Consider the following 23,211-nt stretch of genomic DNA (forward strand, 5'->3'; position numbering starts at 1 on the left):
TCCAACAAAGAACTCATATCTTCTCCAAAATTTTCCTTCTTCCCAATTTTCCTATTATTACCAAAGGTATCAGCATTTTCTCAGTCATCCAGGCTTATAACCTCAGTGTCAACCTCAAATCATCACTCATACTTATCCCACATATCCAATCTGATCATTTTACCTTCATGACATCTCTCCTATTTCTCTCAACTAACACTGCCATCTTTTCAGTACTGGCCCTAATTACATCTAGATGACTGCACTTGTCTATGGGCTAGTTTCCTATTTTAAGTTTCTTCCCATTCTAATCCATCCATTAGGCAGAAGCGTCAAAGTGATTTTCCTGAATTGTAGCTCTGATCATATCACTCCCTGACTCCATAAATTACAGTGGCTCCCTACTCCCTCAGGACCAAATATAAAATGTTTAATTTGGTACTGAAAGTTCTTCCCAACCAGGACCTTTCCTACAATTTTCATTCTTCTTCTTTTTTGAATAATAAACATTTTTTTTTTAATTTTGAATTCCAAATTCTTTCCCTCCTTCCCTTCCTCCCCTCCTCAAAGACAGTAAGCAATCACATATAAGTTATACATGTACAATTATATAAAACATTTCCATATTAGTTATTAGAAACCTCAAATAAAACAAAAAATGACAGAGTGAAAAATAGCATGCTTCAGTCTATTAAAATAATATCAGTTCTTTCTCTGCAGGCAGATAATATGCTTCATCATTAGTCCTTTGAGATTGTCTTTGATCACTGTATTGCTGAGAATAGCTAAATCACTCATAATTCTTCATCAAGCAATACTACTACTGTGCACAACATTTTCCTGGTTCTGCTCAGTTCACTATATATCAGTGCATATAAGTCTGTCCAGGCCTTTCTGAAATCATCCTGCGTGTCATTTCTTATGGCACAATAATATTTCATCACAATCATATACCAGTTTGTTCAGCCATTCAGTAATTGATGGGCATTCCTTTGATTTCCAATTCTTAGTCACCAGAAAAAGAGCTGCTATAAATATTCTTATACAAATAGGTTTTTTCTCTTGTTAGGGATGTCTTTGGGATGTAAACCTAGCAGCGGTTGCTGGATCAAAGCACAGTTTTATGCAGTTTTATAGCCCTTTGGGCATAGTTCCAAATTGCTCTCCAGAATGGTCAGATCAGTTCACAACTCCAGCAACATTGGATTAGTGTCCTGGCTTTCCCAAATCCCCTCCAACATCTCACATTTTCCTTTTTTGTTATAACAGCCACTCTGATAGATTTGAGGTGATACCTCAGCATTGTCTTAATTTGCATTTCTCTGATCCAATACTGTAGAGCAATTTTTTTATACTTTTCCATTCTTCTTACACTTTATTCCATGTCCTCAACAATTCAGACACTGAGCTTCTCACTGTTCCATGCACATAATGGTTCAACTCCAAAATTCCATTCTATTTCACTTGCTGCACCCCAACAAAGGAATGTTCTCTCCTCCTGGCTTCTCTATCTTTCTTCAAGGATAAATTCAAATCCTACATTCTATGAAGAGATATTTCTCAGTCCATTCCCTCTGAAACAACCTTCAATTTACACTATATTTTTTTGTATAGATACAGTTATTTGTATGTTGTTCCCAAACCTCCACAATGGATTGTGAGTTCTTTTAGGGCAGGGATTGAATTTTTGTCCTTTATACCCCCAGTACTTATTGCAGTGCCTGGAACATTAACAGTAACTGAAGAAATTTTTGTTGAGTGATTATCTGTTCAGTCAATAAAAATGTACTTACTATCCCCAGGTACTATAAAAAAAGATGGTCTCTGCCTTCAAGGAGCTCACAATTAAATGGGGGAGAAAACAAACAAAAAATATGTACAAATAATTTGTATACAGGATAAATTTGAAATAATTAAGGCACTAGAACTGAGAGGGGTTGGGAAAGGCTTCTTGTACAAGAGGGGATTTTATCAGGGACTTGAAAGAATCCAAGTAAGCCAGGAGGCAGAGATGAAGAAGGATAGCATTCTAGGAATACAGGACAGTCAGGAAAAATATCAGAAGTCGAGAGATTGAATGTCTTCTTCATGGAATAGCCAAGATATGAGTGTCACTGAATGAAGAGTAAACAGTAGGGAGGAAGGTGTAAGAGAATTGTAAAGGCAGATGGATTGGAGGAAGCTAAGTTATAAGGGGTTTTGAACACCAAATAGAGAACTGAGTTTGTATATGGCGGGGCTGAGTACATAGTGATCCTGATCCACTCTACTATCTGCTTTGGTTTTTATAGGAGAGTTCATCCCATTCACATTCACAGTTTACAAGATTAGTAATGTGTATTTTCCTTAATCCTATTTTTCCTCCTGTTTGTCCACTCTCTCCTTTCACCCTTTCCCTCTCCTCCAGTGTTTTGCTTCTATCTACCACCTCCCCTCATGTGCCCTCCCTTTTGTCAGTTTCCCAATCTCTTTACTTCATCTCCTCCCCTCCTTCTTCCCTTTCAGTAAGATAGAATTCAATATTTGACTAATTTTTTATATTATTCCCCTTTTGAGCAAATATTGATGAGACTAAGGTTCAAGAGAAACCCATCACCCACCCCCTCACCTTCCCCCCACTATAACAGGTCTTTTGTGCCTTACCATGTGAAATAATTTATCCCATTCTACCTCTCCTTTCCTTCTGCACCCAGTGTACTATTCTTTCTCATCCCTTATTTTTTATGTTATTCCCTTAAAATCACCTTATGCCCATACCCTCTATTTATATATATTCCTTCTAGCTATACTATTAGTGATACAATTTTTAAGAATTACAAGTATCCTCTTTCCTATGTAGGAATGCAAACAGTTTAGGTGTATTAAATCCGTTTTATTTTCCCTTTTTACCTGTTTGTGCTTCTCTTGGGTCTGGTATTGAAGATCAAATTTGTAGATTAATACTTGTCTACTCCTTATGAAAGCCTGAAATCCTTCTATTTCACTGAATGACCATTTTCCCCCTTGATGGTTTATGCTTAATTTCTCTGGGTAAGTGATTCATAGTTGTGGTGCTAGTTCCTTTACCTTCCACAGAATCATGTTCCACGACCTCCAATCATTTAACATTGCAGCTGCTAAGTCCTGTGTAATACTTACTGTGGCTCCTGATATTTAAATTGTTTCTTTCTAGCCACTTGCAGTTTGCTATGTTCCTTGGAGTTTTTATTTTGGGATCTTTTTCCTGAGGTGACTGGTGGATGCTTTCAATGTCTATTTTGCTCTCTGGTTCCAAGATATCAGGGCAGTTTTCCTTAATAATTTCTTGAAAGATGCTTTCCAAGTCTTCCTTTTGAGAACTTTCAGGTAGTGCAATAATTCTGACATTGTCTCTCCTGGGTGTATTTTCCAGGTCAGTTATTTTTCCCATGAAGTAGTTTACATTTTCTACTATTTTTTTCATTCTTTTGAATTTGTTTGATTGATTCTTTTTGTTTGTTTGTTTTTGGAGGGTTTTTTTTTGGTGAGGCAATTGGGGTTTTAAGTGACTTGCCAGGGTTACACAGCTAGTAAGTGTCAAGTGTCTGAGGCCGGATTTGAAATAAGGTCCTCCTAACTCTAGGGTAGGTGCGCTATCCACTACACCATCTAGCTGCCCCTTTGATTTGATTCTTAATGTTGCACAGAGTCATTAGCTTCCACTTCCCCAATTCAAACTTTTAAGGACTTGTTTTCCTCATTTCGCTTTTGTATTTTCTTTTTTATTTAGCCAATTATACTTTTTAAGGAGTTGTTTTGTTCAATAGATTTTTGTATTTCCTTTTCAATTTGGCCAATTCTGCTTTTTAAGTAGCTGTTTCTTTTGCCAAGAATGTTGACTCTTTTTTCATATTCTCCTGCATAACTCTCATTTCTCTTCCTAATTTTTCTTCCACCTTGTGTTTATGATATTTTGTGTGTGTGTGTGGGGGGGTTGTTTTGTTTTGTTTTGCGTATATGACTTTTAAGCTCCTTTTTAAGCCCTTCCATCAGTTCTTTCTGGACTTGAGATCCCCTTCCCATTTTTCTCTGGAGTTTTGCTCATAGGTAATTTGAGACTATTGTCCTCTTCCAAGTTTGAGTCTTGATCTTCCCTGTAATCATAATAACTTTCTATGATCAGATTCTACTTTTGTTGCTTTTTGCTAATTTTTCTGGCCTTTCCCCTTTCTTTCTTTGCTCCTGGGTTGGAAGGGGTATTGTCTCAGGCTTCTTGTGCCAGGGACTGCAAGCCCTGCTTGTTTACATGGTCCAGCACAGATACTGCCCGGAGGCCCACAGTACCTTGTGTCTGGTACTGTGCTGAGTGTGTGGGGTGGAGGTGGGGGAGTGGCTGGAGCTATCGGAGGCTGGTAGCTTACCTGCTGCTGACCCCAGTGGGGTGTTTCCCCCTGGCATACAAAGCACAGGGCAATCAGGCCACTGGGCTGCAGCCTGTTTATGTGGGGCTCTGCTGAAGTACTTGGTAGTTCAGGGCTGGAGTCTGCCCTTTCCCTTGGCTATGCAGAAGCATGTGATAAGGACCTGGTATTAGCATTTGCCTGCTCCACTGCACTGAGGCTCAGGATCTACGGTTGGTTTGCCATGGTGTGACTTGCTGCTGGCTTGCTGGGATGCTTCCTGTCCTGCATTCCTAAGTGAGACACTATAAGTTTCTTGGGCTCAAAGATTGTTTCACCCTCTATTTTTTGATGGTTCTGGATTTGTTTTGGGATGCTAATTTATGGTTGTTTGGAGATGCATATGGGAGAATTATGGCAATTTACTGCTTACATCACCATCTTGCCTCCTGGAAGTATCTACTATTTGTAATTTAGTCTCCCTAATATAGCATACTAAATATAAAATGTGCCATATCACTAAGAAAGTATAAACTTCTTGAGGACAGAGACCCTGCCCATAGTAGGCACTTAATATTAATCGAGTTGAATACTTTGTATACTGTAAAAACAAAACATTTTTTCCTGAAATTGATGAAAATACTAGTAAATCCTTAACATTCTAATCATTATTACATCCAAGGGAACTTAAAATTAATAAATTAAAGGTTCTTTAGCTATGTTATTGTTCCTTAATTACATAAAAAGCTACCCTTAGGATTTGGGCAGATTACAGAAAATGGCTATATGTTTAATATGTCTTTGAATAACAGACTCATTTTGTCACCCATTCTCAATAAATTTATCCTTAGGACAGCATTTTATTTTACATAGAAAACAACTCCAGGTATACTAATAGCTATTTGTACTTTTCAATTGAAATAAGAGGAAAGAAAATTTAGGCTATAAAATTTAAGTACAGAAAGAAAATTTAACATTTATTATTATGCAAAGTAGTATTAAAGTTACAATTGTAAAATTAAAAATATCAAACATTAGGGGGCAGCTAGGTAGCGCAGTGGATAAAGCACTAGCCCTGGATTCAGGAGGACCGGAGTTCAAATCTGACCCCAGAAACTTGACACTTACTAGCTGTGTGACCCTGGGCAAGTCCCTTAACCCTTAATGCCCCACCAAAAACAAAAACAAACAAACAAAACCAAACATTTATATGGGACATTAAGGTTTCTAAAGCACCTTAAATGTGCTGTTTTACTTGAGCCTTAAAATAAGTCTGTAAGGTAACTATAAGTATTAATCCTGACCAAAAAAACCCCAAACAAACAAACAAAAAAACAACGGAGTCTCAAAAGAGATTGAGTGACTTATTTATGATAACATACTTATCAAATGTCAGAGGCAGTATGATTTAGATAATGGCCAAATAAGTTGTAGTATATGATTGTGATTGGATGTTATTGTGATAGAAGAAATGATGGAAAAGATAGTTTCAGAAAAACCTGGTAAGATTTATGTTAATTCATAAAAAAAGAAGTGAGCAGAACCAGGAGAACATTTTAAATAGTAGCAGCAACATTGTAACAATGATCCTCTGTGAAAAACCTAGCTACTCTGATCAAAACAATAATCCAAGAAGACAACTCCAAAAGATCCATGATGAAAAATGCTATCCACCTCCAGAGAGAGATTTGATGAACTCTGAATGTAGACTGAAGAATAATTTTGCAAAAATTTTGTATCTTTATTGTTTTGTTTTGTTTGTGGGGTTCCCCCCCCAATGTGGCTAATATGGAAATATGTTTTGCATGACCTGACATGTATTACTAAAATCAAATTGCTTGCCTTCTCAAAGAGTAAAGAGTAATGAGTGAGAATTTGGAACTCAAAATTTTTAAAAAGATCGTTTAAGGGGAGCTAGGTGGCACAGTGGATAAAGCACTCCAACCTCAGACACTTGACAATTACTAGCTGTGTGACCCTGGATAAGTCACTTAACCCTCATTGCCCCACCAAAAACAAACAAAAAAAGGTAGTTAAAAAAAATGGTTTTTACATGTAACAGGTAAATATTTAATAAAATAAATGAAACTAAATTTTAAAAAATTTAAGTGTCAGAAGCAGGATCCAAACCTAGGTTTTCCTTACTAAGAAGTTTGGTACTATATGCTTTATTTCATCCAACTTTGTTCAATAAAAATACTCTTTCAAAAAGAAGGCAATACCCTGACTTGAAGTTTACATGATTTCCTTTAAGTTATTTCAATCAAAGTAAGAAAACTGAACTACAACCAAATGGTAACCAAACTGTGCATACCTTTTGATCCAGCAATACCACTAGTAGGTCTATATCCTGAAGAGATCATAAAAAAGGGAAAAGTACCTACATGTACAAAAAATATTTAGAGCAGCTCTTTTTGTTCTGGTAAAAAAATAAATTGAAGGGCTGTTCATCAAGTGGTTAATATCAGGAAAAGCTGTGTTATATGAATTCAATGGAATACTATTGTGCTATTAAGAAATGACAAGCAGGCAGATTTAAAGAACAAAAACAAAAAAATCCTATAAAAATTATGTGAACTGATGCAAAGTGAAATGGGCTGAACCAGGAGAACACAATACAGTGACAGCAACATAGTGTGATGATCATCTATGAATGACTTAGCTCTTCTCAGCAATACAATGATCCAAGATAATTACAAAGGACTTATGATAGAAAATCCTATCTACATCTAGAGAAAGAACTGATGGACTCTAAATGATGATTGAAACATGCTATTTTCACTTAATTTGTGTATGTGTTTCTTTTTAGTCTGTTTCTTCTTTCACAACTATGACTAATATAGAAATGTTTTACATTACTGCATGTATATATGTTTAACCTATATCAAATTGCTTATGATTCTAGGAAGAGGGGAAGGAGAAAAATTTGGAACTCAAATTTTTGTAAAAATAAATGCTAAAAATTGTTTTAGGGGGCAGCTAGGTGGCACAGTGGATAAAGCACCAGCCCTGGATTCAGGAGGACCTGAGCTCAAATCCAGCCTCAGACACTTGACACTTACTAGTTGTGTGACCCTGGGCAAGTCACTTAACCCCCATTGCCCTGCAAAAAAAAACCCCAAACCCAAACCAAAACAAAACAAAATTGTTTTACATGTACTTGCAAAAAATGCTATTAAAAAAGAAAGCAAGAAAATTATAATACTCACTGTAACACTGGCAACTCTGATGTAATCATTGTTGGAACAGTTTTTAATGGGACAACAGATCTCTGAGAAAGGTGCAGCTTCTTCAAAGTTTTTTTTTTATGAAATTAATCTCAAAGGTAAATCTGTTTTAAAAAAAGAAATAGGAGCAACATATTACAACAAAAACTATCATGGCAATGAAATATTTCTGATAAGATTTAAAATCTTATTGGTATAAAGTAAAAAGTTTAAATGTTTGGGTTCCTTACCAGTATTATTTAAGCCGACAAAATTTCCAACACGTTTAAAACGTCTATCTGCCCCATTATTTTATAGTTGGCATATCAGAACTCTGATTGTACTTTAAAATTCACATACTCAAAAATCTTTTCTTTAGTCACAAAATGTGAGCTCAGTCACTATTTATACCAATGTCACTTTTTCACATAATAAAATAGAATGACCTCATTTATGTTTCCAATCACTTTAGGTCTCAACATATCTTGTTAACACACCTGCCCCTAATGGCTCACCCATGTATCTTGCTACCTTCCAGATATAGCCAGACATATAATAACTTATTTCACCACATGGTAGCTTATATACCAATACATACCACTGATAACAGCCCTCCTCTGCCTCCTAATTTAGTCTTCTTCTATCCTAGGCAAGATTTCCCAAGATTAAATCAGCAATCTAAGGCACCACAGTAGGCATCCAATGTAATTTTCCCACTTACTTAAGTGTTCAACTTCCTTTGGGTGATTTTTTTTTTCATTTTTATTGTACTCATTGCATTTATTGTTCTGTGTTTTCTTGGTTCTATTTGTTTTGTTCTATACCAGTTCTTATCAGTATTTCCAAATTTCTTTTAATTCTGTTTCCTTAAATGAAAAATGATGGCAGTTAGATTAGAAGCCTACTAAGAGATCCCTTCCAATTCAACATGTATGATGCTCAAAGTAGTAATTTTTTACTATACAGTAATACTTCATACTATTTCCCAAATAGGACCCACTCTGTTTCTAGTTTTTGGTAACCATAAAGTGTGCTACTATGACTATTTATTAGACCGTTGATTCTTTCATTTCCCTGAGATTTATATATTCAGTCATGAGATTGTTGGGTCAAACGGTAAAGATAATTTAGGCATTTTTGTTTCATAATTCCAAATCAAAGTCTAGAACAAGTGGAACAAGTCTTACCAATGGATTCATATAAAGCAATCCAACTAACAGCATAGTTAATCAATTTCATACTTATACTATACTACAATAATCATAATCAATTTCATACTTATACTATAAGTATGAAAAATCTATCAAATAATAGAATAATGTTTTGGAAACTACACTACTTGTTGTTCAACTCTGCATGACCCCATTTGGGATTTTCTTGTCAAAGATACAGCAGTGGTTTGCCATTTCTTTCTCCAACTCATTTGATAGATGAGGAAACTGAGGCAAACAAGATTAGGTAACTTGCCCAGGTCACACAGCTAGTAAGTGTTTGGAACTCACCAGAATGAGCCTTCCTGACCTCAGACCTGACACCTGGCACTCTGTCCACTGTGCTACCTAGCTGTCCAGAAACTGTACTGGCAACCAAGAATAAGAACCTAGGACCCTGTTCTGAAAACAATTACATATCACAACATAGAAACACATTCCTATACTAATTGTTCTTCCTCCTGCTGACCCTATCTGCAGGTAATTTCCAAACTTTTAACTTCTAAGATTTCAACTATTAACTAGCTCAAATATATCTCTGGAACTCTAAACCCACATTTCCAAATGCTCATTACCCTATTGCACCAGACTATACTTGGTTATCACCCTTATTTCACAACACATATAACTGAATTCAATATCTTTGCACAAAAATCTATTCTTCCTCTTTCCAGACTTCCCTATTTATCCTCATCATTTCTCCATTTACTCAAGGTAAAAATCTTTGTCACCTTTAAGTCCTAGTGCTACCCCCATCAAGAACTACATTTAATCAATTGCTACATCAGCTCATCTCTAATTCCACTGTCAATGATGAAGTCCAGTTGGCAATGACTTCTTACCAAGGCTTTTTCAATAATTTATTATCTAGTTTTTGTGAGTCAAATATCCTCACTCTGCAATTTATCCTTTCAACCACTACCAGATTATTTTTCCATATGCAAATCTGATAATGCCACTCTAAAGCACAAATATCTTCAATAGATCCTAACTGAATTAGCCAGCATTCAAAAGGTTCCACATGATTTGACATCACTCTTTCTAGCCCTGAATATACTCTATGATCCAGTGATAGTAGCATCCTTGCTCTTTCATTACTCAAATCACTCCATCTACTCACTCTAAGCATTGTCACTGGCTATCTCCCAAAGCTGGAATTCTCTATTCATCTACACCTCTTGGCTTCTCTCTTTTCAGGTTTCAGAAAAATTCTCACCTTCTGCTATAAGACTTAAATGGTAATGTGTCTCTCTCTAAAATCACCTCCAATTTATCCTGTATATACCATGTTCGTCCATAGTTGCCTCCCCCATTAGATTTAATGTTCTTTGAAAGGAAAGGACTCTTTTTGCCCTAACACTGGCTACAGGTGTATGCCATCTTTCTAGTTGTGCTTTCTTTCCTTTGTATGATTTCATTTAGTTTTTGCACATCTTTGTATTTCTAATTTGAATCATTTTAATGGCACAAAACAATTCTCCTGTATTGTAACAATTTATTCAGCCAAGACCCACCTGCCACACAAAGAAATGTTTTAAAACTCATCATTATTACAAGGCAGTTCTGAGTATTTTTATTTTTTTAAAAAAGAGGTAAGACTTTATTCCTCTTTACTTAAATCTTGGGAATACATACCCAATAAAGCATCCCTCCTCCCTCAAAAAAGATTTAATTAAAAAGAAGTGTACTACAACACTGCCAATTAAGATTGACACAGAAGTAGTAGCAAGAAATCAACAGGAAGGTCATGAACCTGTTTTAAGCACCACGGAAAAGGGTCCACTACATGACAACATAATGGCTTATGATCTGTTAGAGTGAAGGAAGTAGCTTCCTCAAGGAGATCAAATATTTATTTCAAGTTTTAAAACATATTTTCAAAAATGGAAAACAAAGTCAAAGGGTTTGATCAAGTCTTATATGTTGTCAAATTGCATTTTAGGAATTTTACAGTTTAATGAACAATTGTGCACTTGTATACACCAAAACTCCCCAACACTAAGCCTTTTCATTTTTTATTATTTTGGTCAAGTTAATAGTCTGAAGTGGTTATCTCAGTTGTCCTAGTTAATACTCATTAGCAATGGAACAATTTTTTTTGGTGGGGCAATGAGGATTAAATGACTTGTCCAAGGTCACACAGTTAGTGTCAAGTGTCTGGTCAAATTTGAACTCAGGTCCTCCTGAATCCAGGGCCTGTGCTTTATTCACTGCACCACCTAGCTGCCCCCAGCAACAGAACAATTTTAAGATAACTATTTGAAATTTGTATTTCTTTCTGTTTAAACAATCAGTTCAGGTCCTTCGCCAATTCATCCATTTCTATTTATTATCTTTTAAAACTTGTATGCAGTGCCTATTAGAACCTAGACAACAGACTATATTTATGATACTTCTTTCTGATACTTTTTGGTTTTGCAAGTTTTAAAAAACTTTATTTTAGGGGGCAGCTAGGTGGCTCAGTGGATAAAGCACTAGCCCTGGATTCAAGAGGACCAGAGTTCAAATCCAGCCTCAGACACTTGATACTTACTAGTTGTATGACCCTGGGAAATTCACTTAACCCCCATTGCCCCACAAAAAAAAAAAATAGATCTAAACTTTTGCTTTCCAAACAGAGCTGTAATTTTTATAGAATAATATTTCAAAACACATCTTGGATTCATAAAATAATAATCCCAGTATAATTTTAATTTCCCCAACACCATATAATTTAAATGGCTGCTTTATAATGTGGTTTTTTAAATTGACATTTTGACTTTTTTACATTATTACTCACAACATTCTTACTCATTCACATTCCATATAAATTTTATAATTATCCTTATCTAGTTCTATAAAACAAGTCATTGGTATTTTGAAGGATGCAGCACAGCACCTATAAAATGTTTGATGAAGTAAAGATTCTATTATGTGAGTTTGTCCTGGACAAGAAATAGAAATCTTTTAAAATACATACTTTACCTTACTAAAATAATTTTATTATCTCAATTCTCTTGCAGAGTCCTGTATTTTCTAAGTATACAATCATATTCTCTTCAAATAGAAAGTACACAAGAAATCTAATTAACCACCTATCTGACTTTACCTTAACAATGATCTATTTATCAAATTACTGTCATTTTGATAAATTTTTGGTAGATCTGTATCAATTTCTTTTAAGTTTCCATACATAAAACATACTTTCATCACTTAATAACACATGACTACACGTAAAAATCCTTAAGGATTCATTTTTGTTAAACATGCTAATGCGATAACATTTTTAATTATCTTTTAAGGATCAATTCTTAGTTTCTTGTGCTGGTAGTAAACTGATTCCATTCCATTTCATAAACATTTTTCAAGAACTAGGAATAAAATTTAAAAATATAATAAAGTCCCTACCATTAAAGGAGACTAGATATAGTCAAATGTCATTACTTTCTTGTTTTGTTTTCTTTTCATTAATTACTATTCTTTTCCTAATTTCATTAAACAGAATTGAAATCTTTGGCTAAATTTTAATTTAACTATTTTTTTTTAACTAAATAGAATTTCAGGATTCATCTTTCTCTTTTGTAAATGTGAAGAATTAAGCACTATAAATTTCCTTCAGAGAAATACTTTATTAAAGCATCCCATCAAATTTTTATTTTTGTCTTTGATAATCACTTATAATTTATCATTTATTCAATATAACAACTGTTGAATAAGTGATTTTAAGGTTTTGAAGTAACATCTTTAAGTGAATTTCACTATTTATTTCTTTCTTCTTTTACACTGCTGTGTGAAAGTGCTATGACTCATTTAGTCACAGAAAACCCCAAGGCAACCTACAAAGTCACAAAGAAGTTGCAATATACATGGATGCAGGCAGTGCTTATACAGACAAAATCAGAATCTTTAAATTTTTTCTCAATTAAAGAAGTCAGCTTTATCAGATATCTTTTTGGGGGTGGGGTGGGGCAATGGGGGTTAAGTGACTTGCCTAGGGTCACACAGCTAGTAATTATTAAGTGTCTGAGGCCAGATTTGAACTTGGGTCCTCTTGAATCTAGGGCTGGTGTTCTATCCACTGCGCCACCTAGCTGCACCTTTATCAGATATCAGAAATTTACATTTTTCTCAGTTTTGTCATACATAGTACGCTATCTATAAATAGATATGTGTATTTGCTAAAAATCTCCAAATATTTTTTGCATTTCTTATTACAGATAGCATAACATTAGATCTACTTTTTAAAGCATCCCACAGCCTATTTTTCACAGGAAAATTCAGACTATTGACATTTAATGTATAAGTAGTTTTGAAATCAGTTTGATTTATCATTCATGTTTTTTTAATGTTTTTTATTTACATTGCTGAGAATGAATACATATTTCTCACTTTACTATAAATATATAAATACGTGTGTGCACATAAAGCAATTCAATACAAAAGTACTGACTTATTAAGCACCTACCACAGGGCAGATACTGTACTAGACACTGTGATTACAAAAACAAAAATGGCAACCCCTGCTCTCAAGGAGCTTATATCCTACTGGTGAAATGAAACATGTACATGCACAAATTTAACACACACACACGAGCACACATGCATGTGCACACACACACTCACACTCTCTCTCTCTCATGGGTGCCAGTTGAAATCATAATCTTCCCTTCCTACCTTCTTTCCTTCCCTTCTACTCTTCTCTACTAAGAAATGATTAAAGGAAAACATACAAATATAATGGGAGTATAAGTTTTTCTAGCTTCCCAAACAAGCACTCAAGGTAACAGTATGGTTATTGAATATGTCCTGTTTTTATTTAATGTCATAGATCATATCAAAATACAAAGAAGCCCATAAAGAGATATAGAAAATATAGGGCACTTTGAAGATTTAAATGACTCTATAAGCAGCTACAGAAAATACAATAAAGCAGTGAAATAGCCCAAAGGAGCCCCACTGAAGCAAAGCAATGGCAATCTCTTTAACATTCCAATGAAATCCTTCTCTCCACAGTACCTCTTCAATTTGTGGTTATCACCTGTGGTTTAGATTTCTCCAGATAGTGATCATATTTTCTAAAGGGAGGGGAAGGGACATCTGTGCCAAAGCAGCAATATCCTTTAACTCTGAACTACATCACCAAAAAGTTCACTACAACAAAGAGAAGTTTCTGTCCCTTTCTCCCTTTGCTCGGTAGTTAAGGGCAATGCTTTCTATGAAGCAACATTGATCAAGAAATAACTTTCAATCTCTATAAAGTCTGATAACTATACTCTTAATAAGTATCAAATTTAGATTGATCCAGAAGCAATCACCCAGGGGAGTAAATAAACTAGCTCTGATTATAAGGCTGGATTCTATTAGAGAGATCCCACTGCCTAAGTAAATGAAATCTCCACTCTTCAATAGAGTTGCTGGTGTTTAAAAACATTGTCCATGAACTCCCTTCTACGGCCAAATCAGGCAAGGTTATTAACTACAACCCTCTTTTCTAATCTCTTTTAATAGCCTCTTTTTTTGAGAGGGTATTGCTTTTGATTGAACACTTCCAACTTACTGGTGCTCCCCACCACCAATTTTCAAACCTAACGGTAATTTCTTTATTTTAAGCAATACAATACTATTTGTTTACATCTGTTGAAAGGGTTAGAACTCTTGAACTAAGATATCAATGGTGACAAACCAATTTTAAAAAATTTTTAATTAAAACCAAGGAGGTTTAAGCAATTATTGTTTTATTAAACTTTAGGTAATCTTTAAATTCTTTTGCAATATTTAAATATTAATCTTTTATCATATATAATCTTTATTCTTAGTGGGGAAAAATTCTTTGATTGAAAATTTTTATTTTAAATACTATAGTCTCTTTCATATATACTTCCAACATTTCACTTTTGTTTTTTGGAGAAAATCTGGTCAGATTACAAAAGTTTTGAGTTTGGTTTTTGCTTTTTTAACTGAGATTTGGTTTTTGTGTTAAAGCTTTTCCCCCCTTAAACTTAGTGGTTTTAATGTTTGAAGACAGTGAGTTAAATTGTAAATTTGTTCTTGGAATTTTGTGGATTCTACTTTTAAAGTTAACACTTCTTGATAGTTTTGGAATGCCTATTTAAAAAACTTCTTTAAATATAATGCACAATCATCTCTGGACATTTTAAATGGGTCTACCTTCTAGGCATGTCTTGGTATAGTCAGACAGATACTGGGTTTGGTGTCAGAAGACTTTGGGGAAAAACTAATTTCTGCCACTTACTAAAGAACTAAAGCCTGGGTGTTAATAAAGGCTCCTACTGGTCAGAGATTGGCTTTCAAACTAGATGGTGTGAACTGAATATGAAGGGATGCAACTAAATGGATGTCGTAAGGCACCACATCCCTCCCCTCAAGTCATGACACACTACTCAACTGAACAGACCTAGTTTCCACATGAGGCCAAGGGGCCACATCTAAGAAATGTTAAGTGCTAACTCCTTATAAGGAGTTCAGCTGGGTCTGTTCAATTCCTTTTGTTAACTGCTAAATGACCTACACACATCTAATTCCATTCCTTTTTAGCTGACCTAAAACTGTGAGGAGATCCACCTGACAGAGTCAGGTCTATTCTATAACAAATTTGAGCAGACATACAACAATCCGATACTCATTTGTGAAATTGGACAGATCACTTAAAATTCTCTCAATTTGGGGGGGGGGGGTGTCAAAAATTGGGGACAACTAGGTGGCACAGTGGATAAAGCACTGGTCCTGGATTCAGGAGGACCTGAGTTCAAATCCAGCCTCAGATACTTGACACTTACTAGCTGTGTGACCTGGGGGAAGTCACTTTTGCCCTGCCAAAAAATGAAAACACACACACACACACACACACACACCCCCAAATTAAAGAGATTTGCTCAAGGATACAGAGACTGCTGCTGTTGGCAGCAGGACCAGAAACTTACGATGAACCGTTAACTCCACATTGCCTCATTCAGCAGGATTATAGGGAACTATAAGTATGAAATGAGACATATGCTGTCACACATGGCCAATGTGTTGGTCTGTTTTGTTATGAAGGAGGACTTTATTGAGGGTATTAAGAGTCATATGGAAGTGACAGTATTTGTTTATTTGACACTAGTGAGAATTATGCATGCAGAATTCATCCCATGAGGCCAAATTATTAGGAAAAAATCAGATTTGAGAAACTGAGTTATAGACAATGAGCAAATTATATCCCAAGGGCTGGCTTTTAAAAACAGGGTAATCTACCTTCATCATTTAATTTATTAGCCAAGCACTGCTCTGAAAAACTACTTCTATTAAATCAAAGTCTCCTTAAAGAAATGAAGGGATACCACTTTCAGAGAAAATACATCCATTCTGTGGGTATCAGAAAAAATATGACAAAGGTTTTTAAAGTAATTCCAAAAGTGGATTTCCAAAAGAGTTTGATGGATAGTAATATCATCAGGTTAAATGTAGAACTCTGACCCTTGCCCCTCCCCACACCTACCCAGCCTGACTACTTCGAATGAAAGATAACATTTGGAAATATATGTCTATTTTAACATCTGGATAAAGGTTTTATAGTTATATCTTGAATATATAACAGTGCTGTGTTTTTCTATAAGATTGAAAGACAATGAAAAAGGTTAGGCAACAAGAGTACTAGTGATAATGACAAAATACGGAGAAAAGACAAACCACTGGAATAATTTGAAGAACACATAAGGAACTTCAAAGGAAGACAAGAAGATAGCTTTGAAACTAAATTTATCATATACTATTAAAAACATATATAACATAGATTCATGAATTTTACACAATCTTCTGTTCTTAATATATGAAAATGTACATGTTCATTGCTGCATCAAATTCAGAATAACAATAGAAATATTAAGAGGAATTAAAATTATGAGTCTGAAAATGGCAATAGAGAGGGATGGAGTAGAAATGAATATACTCTAACATACTGCCAATAATGAAATATGTAAAATCAATTAACCATTATGGATACAGAAACAAAGCAAAAACAGTCCCTACCACAAGGAACTTACATTATAATGGGGAAGACAACATGTACACAAATAGGCATATACAAAATATATACACTGTTAGAAAAGGTTCTAGGAGCTGGAGGGAGGCAGGAAGAGCTTCATGTAAAAGCTAACATTTAAACTGAGCTCTGAAGGAAACCAGGGATTCAAAGAGGTAGAGGTGAGGAAGAAGAGCATTTTAGGCACAACAGACAGCCTGTGAAAAGAAAATGGAATATGCTATAGAATGTTACTGTAGGGAACAAGTAGGCATGGTTGGATTGTAGATGACTCGGAAGGGAGAAATTTTATTATTTCTATCTTAAAAAACAAAAACAAAAACAAAACACAGAAGGGGCCACACTGTGAAGAATTCTTAATGCCAAGGAGAGGGAGTCATTGGAATCTACTGGAAGGTGGCAGATAAAGGGCAACATGGTCAGACTCGTGATTTATGAAAATCACTTAGGCAACTGAATAGAGAATGGAGTGGGAAAGTGAGACTAGAGGCAGAGAGAGTAATTATGTGATCCAGGAGGAGAGGTAATGAGGGCCTGAACTATAGTGGTAGGCATATAAATGAAGAAAATGGTATGTGTATGAGATGTAGAGAAATAATAAATTTGGCAACTGATTGATAACAATAATTTTGCATGTACATAGCAGTTCAAGGTTTGCAAAGTGCTTTTACAAGTATTATTTTATTTTATCCTCATAACTGCTGGGAAGTAGGTTAAAAATGAAGTGTGGAGGATGACACTGCGGTTAAATCTTATTGGAATGGCCTCAATTTTTTCAATGAAGTAGGGGTAAGAAAAGAATAGCAGATATAGATAGATAGATAGATAGATAGATAGATAGATAGATAGATAGATAGATAGATAGACAGACAGACAGATAGATAGATAGATAGATATGATGACTGAGGCGGGGAATTAGGATTTCCTGTACAGTGAGTGACCAGGTGATAATTAGGAAAAAAAATTGTAGCTTATCCTGTATGTCTGTTAAAGCAACACAGGCAAGTGTATGTGATGAAAATTGGGAGGAATCTAAGGTTGGGTTCTAGAAAGGTGTGATGTGTCACAGGACAATGAAGTAAGTGAGGGGATAATGCAGATGTAGAACTAAACTGGTTCACCTTTGGTTGAAACTAGAAAAGGAGAGTATAGCTAGAAGGAAATAATGGCATGCAACAGAACTGAGATTATAGAGAGGACAAAAATGAAGCAATGTGAAAAATATATGACCATGAATGAACAGCTCATGTATCCTCCACTATGTAGATAATGTTGGAAAAAGGAGGGTCCTCAGTTTCTTGGGTGGATCCCCAGTGGGTAATTAAAGGACAATGACAAGTACTACCCAAGATAAGAAGGAATGAATGGTAGAAGGAATAGCCACGTTGATAAGATGATAGGGGAATTATCAAAATAGGTAAGTACTTACTAAAACAAAGGGGAAACTTTGAAAATTTGGCAAAATAAGTTTAGAACAAAATAAGGTATGACTTTTGTTTATGAAATGGGTAATCAAATTATGGCACCAATTACAAGAAATGACAGTATAAGCAGGAAAAATTTAGTGGATTTGAAAAAAATCTTATTGCAGCTTAGCTTTAAAAAAGGCATTTGGTTTTTTCAAATTTGACATCAGAAGGGAAACAAAGACAGATCATAGTTCTTAAATGATATAAATCATATTTATTAAGTATTTCAAAATTTTCCCAAAATTCTCTACCTGTTATTTTTAGTTTTTACCAATTGTGTTACATAAGTTTACACCTTATTTTGTGAAGTGGCATTTCCCTATATATTAAACTTATTTCACTCAAATTTATTAAGATACAACAATACTACCTCATACTTATATGAGACTCTATAAAACCACTGAAATATATAGTTAAATTTAGTCTTCACTCTAATTCTGTGAGGTATTCTCTGAGTAGAGTGGTGTTATCCCCATTTTTACACATGGCTAATAAATATCAGAGAAGGTACTCAGACCATCAATCAATCAGTCAACCATTCAGAAATTATTAAGTGCCTATTATGTGCCAGGTGTGAGGCAGCTCAGTGGATAGAATGCTGGGCCTGTAATCAGGAAGACCTGAATTCAAACCCAGCCTCAGGTAATGACTAGCTGTATGATCCTGAGCAAGTTATTTAACCTGTTTGCCTTAATCCACTGGAAAAGGAATGGGTAAACCACTCCAATATCTTTGCCAAGAAAATCACACAGAGGACATGACACAAAAACAACATATGCTAGGCACTATGCTAGGGAAATTAAGGCAAAAAACAAAACAATCTCTGCTTTCAAATCATGCAATCAGGAAAATAACGTATAAAACCAGAAAAGTCACAAAATATTTAACCCCTAAAAAGTAATAAATAAATAATCCCTTATTATCTATTGATTTTTCTGTCCAAAGCATTACTCCTTCTAGATTCTGGTATCAAATGATTTTGATTTTGTTTGTGTTCATCTGATCCATGTTTCAGGAGTATATCCTTATAGTTTCTACTGTGAGTAACATTTCTGTGTTGGATAAATATGACTACCGGTCATGAGACCTAGTTTCTCATCTAAATTTTTTCTACTATCCTGTGATTGTGAACTGATGATAGGATCACAGATTTAGAACTATAAGGGAACTTAGGAATCCAATACCCTCATTTTACAGATGACGAAACTTGAGGCACAGACTTGCCAGGGCCACATAATGTGGTAAAATAATGGAATTTGGCAGATGCCCAGGGGTATGATTTGATTGATTTAGTAGTGTTTGAAGGGGCAGCTAGGTGGCACAGTGGATGAAACACTGGCCCTGGATTTAAGAGGACATGAGTTCAAATCTGGCCTTAGATATTTGACACTTACTAGCTGTGTGACCCTAGGCAAGTCACTTAACCCTCATTGCTCTGCCAAAAAAAAAAAAAGTTTGAATTGGGTGTGAATGAGAAACTCCTAAGTACCCACTTAAGATGATTCGATTTTGAGCCACACCTGGCCCAACCTGTTAAACCTAGTTTAACTTGGCCAAACCTGAAAAGGAGTGTCCTCAGAGGCTGTGGACTGCATCATCAACAGAGGACTGGTCTCAGCCACACAACTTGAAGGACCTCCCCTTCTGGGGAAGGGAGAAAAAGGTAGAAAAAGGGACCCCAACAGGAGATGATTCTCTCTCTGGCCTTGGAGGAGCTTTCTGGGCGGACTGGAGACTGGCTGCCATAAAAATTACGGACCCCTGGTGGTAAGTTAATAAAATCCAACTCTTTGAATTAGCTGAGCTGAAAGTGAGTTTGGGTTTTGAGACAGCCTTTGATAGAGCAAGGGAGATTATCAATTTTTCTTTTTCTCTATTCCCTTGTCCTTGACTTTATTAATTTCACCTTTGCTGTGTATTTTATTCCCATCATTAAAACCTGATTTGTTTGTGGAAAAGAGACTGTTAAGCTCCTTTCTTATTGGCCTGGGAGAAATAACTAAAAAAGGCAGTTCTGAGGGGAGAAAACTTTGGACCTAGAGGTCTCTCATTATTTTCTGAACCCCAGTATTATGGTGAGCCACCCAATTAACTCTCTCCATATTAAATTTGGCCCCTAATATCTGACATAGGGTTTGAATCCTGGTCTTCCTGATTCCAAATCCAGTTCCCTATCCACTACATCATGCTAAACTCCAATCTTCTAAATAAAAAAAATGAAAGGATTGTGGATCTACCTTAAGGTATTTCTCAGCAACAAAATTATGTTAGTCTAATCTAGCATCATTTCAAAGGTATCCTAGTCTGCTTGATCATTTCAGCTGCTATGCTCCAAAGTTCTCAACCTAAGATCTGTGAACTTTAAAAGATATATATAGACAAATATATTACAATATAATTGATTTCCTTTGCAGTCCTATGTATTTTATGCATTTAAAAATATTATTCTGAGGAGTCCTTAGGTTTCAGACTGGCAAAGTGCATGATTACCTTTCATAGAATTTATAGAGTAATCCTGTAGTAGAGGAAGGGTAACAAGAAGGAAAGATGTGTCATTTTCCCCTCTCACATTCAGTTTATGAGAAGGTCTTTCAGAGACAACCTTAGCTATATTTTCAATGCTATGCTTAATTATTCATAAAATATCATCAATTAATTGCTTGTACAAGGGGTGGAACGATGCATTTCATCTGGTCCTCAGACTAATTTGACTGGGCTGGAAAGAATTACAAAGAAGTTATACTGAAATCCAAATGTATCCTTCTGACATTATATAATTACAAACTTAAAAAAAGTTGTATGAGATAGGGGCCAGAAATTTTAGAGAGGTGAAACAGGACCTGATAACTCAATGGATATGAAAAGTGAGGGACGAGAAAAAATGGAATACACCCAAGGTTTGGAAACTCTTTGAATGTTAATCCCACTGACAAAAACTGTGAAGTCACAAGGAGGAGGCACTAGGCTTCATCTTGGAACATACCAAACTTAAGGTGTCACAACACAACTAATGGGGAAATGTTTAATGTGATTAAATGCTTTCTGTCTTGGGGGGGCGGAGAAGAGGAAAGGACAAAAATTTGGAACTCAAAATCTTATATAAACAAATTTTGAAAACTATACACACACATATACACACATATATATAAAACTGGAAAAAATAAAATAATATTAATAGTAGGGAGGGGATTTATTTTTTCCCTGAGGGTCTTGATACTCTAATGGAAAAAAGGCAACCAAGTTCAAATAATACAGTGACTCCAAGGTCCTATTTGCAAGTTATAATTGATCTATCATCATTTACAACATGTAGATAATACCTATCTCGAAAGGTATTTTTATACCTGCTTGCATTAAAAATATCACATTCCTATAAGATGTTCTTGAAAATTATCTAAGTCTGTAGAGCATTTTGATTCTTTGAAGTGCTGAATGTCCCCCATATTTATAAGTATTTTTCTGTAAGCACAAATTCTTTGGACACTTTATAAAAGCAGTAAAAAAAGAGAGGTTAGAAACTTAAAAAAAAAAATACTGGATCTCACCATCTTGCTCATGTTGGAAGTGAAGAAGGTATTCACTGACTAGATCACACCACTAACTGGCATGTGAGCTTAAACCTGTTCCACTTCCAATACAGACTAGTTTGCCCCTTTAGGCAACTGGGTGCTTCCCATACCCATCAGCCCCCCAGCATGGGTCTCTTTAAATTAAGCACAGATCAGAATTCCTGAGCTGAAGAGAGATACCAGGTTCAAGTTTTGCCCTAGCTGGAGTGCATTACTACATCCAAATACAAACTATTTCTAACAACCCTACTTACTGTGTATACTATTAAATATGGAGAAGTATCTGTTTATCTGAAGGATGCAGCTAGCTAGCACAGTGGATAAAACACTGGTCCTGGATTCAGGAAATCTTGAGTTTAAATTCAATCTCGAACACTTAATGGCTTAGTAGCCCTAGACAAGTCAGTTAACCTCTGCTTCAGTTTTCTTAAAAACTGAGAACAATACCACCTATCTCCTAAGATTGTGAGGATCAAATGATATACTTTAGATATAAAGTATTTCAAAAATCTCAAAGTTTTACATAAATTGTAGTTAGTATTAGTATTTTGTGAATTGTTGGGGGGAAGGAGAACAAGGGCAAAGGAGATCCCATGGTGACTCAAGTAATTTTCAACAGCCTTTGGAGTAGAATATTATTAGAGGCTTTTTGAATTTCTAAATAGATTACATCTGCTGCTTCCCTCTTATCCATATGCTTATTTTCTCTCTAAGACCTCTGATATATTAGTCATTCATGATTTCCACTTACAAAAATCATATTTCATTTCTCCCAAGAGATTACATTTACTTAATTGTTCAGAAAGTCAACCAGTTGTCATTAATTCCTTGCCAATCTGGCTTGGGAGAGAACTAAGATTGGTTCAGAATAACCTATATTGCTGATGGAAACCTCAGATGGAATGAGAGTTGAATTGGTGGTCTGCTAGTGTCCTGGCATAATGGCAATTTTAACAGGCTACACAACTGGCTGAATGCAAGAACAATATTTTGGTTGTTTTTAAGATTATTTTAATTCAAATTCCAAGGGATACAAATAATTTCTTTGGTCTTAATATGAAAATGACATACCACTGACTGAGTTGGTAACAGAATTATTAGTTTAGCTTAGGAAATGTTAAAAAACTTTATTTTTGTCTTGAGAAATCAACTGACTGCTTCCTTCCTCCTCCCACTAGTCCGCGTCACTTCCTGACTCCTGAAGAAAAGACTCCTGGTCTTGCCCTCAAAGACCTTCCCTTCATGGGCAGAACTCTTCTACAGTAAGTATCCAGCAGGTGGCGTTATTCCAATCGTTACAGACATACATTTATTCTCTTTATACTCTTTCCATATTTTCTGCCTCTCCACTTCATTCATTCTTATTTTAATTGAGCAAAAAAGGACTACTTTATGTCATTCA

The 23,211-nt window shown here is 35.3% G+C and overlaps 1 protein-coding gene across 1 annotated transcript in view; it reads right to left on the reverse strand.

Annotated features, from left to right (window-relative positions):
* STAG1 (stromal antigen 1) overlaps positions 1–23,211 on the reverse strand; it is a 360,000-nt gene that overhangs the window by 249,496 nt on the left and 87,293 nt on the right. Inside the window, 1 exon segment of the mRNA XM_043995188.1 lies at positions 7,547–7,668. Coding sequence (XP_043851123.1) covers positions 7,547–7,575 — 29 coding nt within the window. The 5' untranslated portion in view covers positions 7,576–7,668.

Source organism: Dromiciops gliroides, chromosome 3 (assembly GCF_019393635.1).
Source record: "Dromiciops gliroides isolate mDroGli1 chromosome 3, mDroGli1.pri, whole genome shotgun sequence".
Lineage (NCBI taxonomy): Eukaryota > Metazoa > Chordata > Mammalia > Microbiotheria > Microbiotheriidae > Dromiciops > Dromiciops gliroides.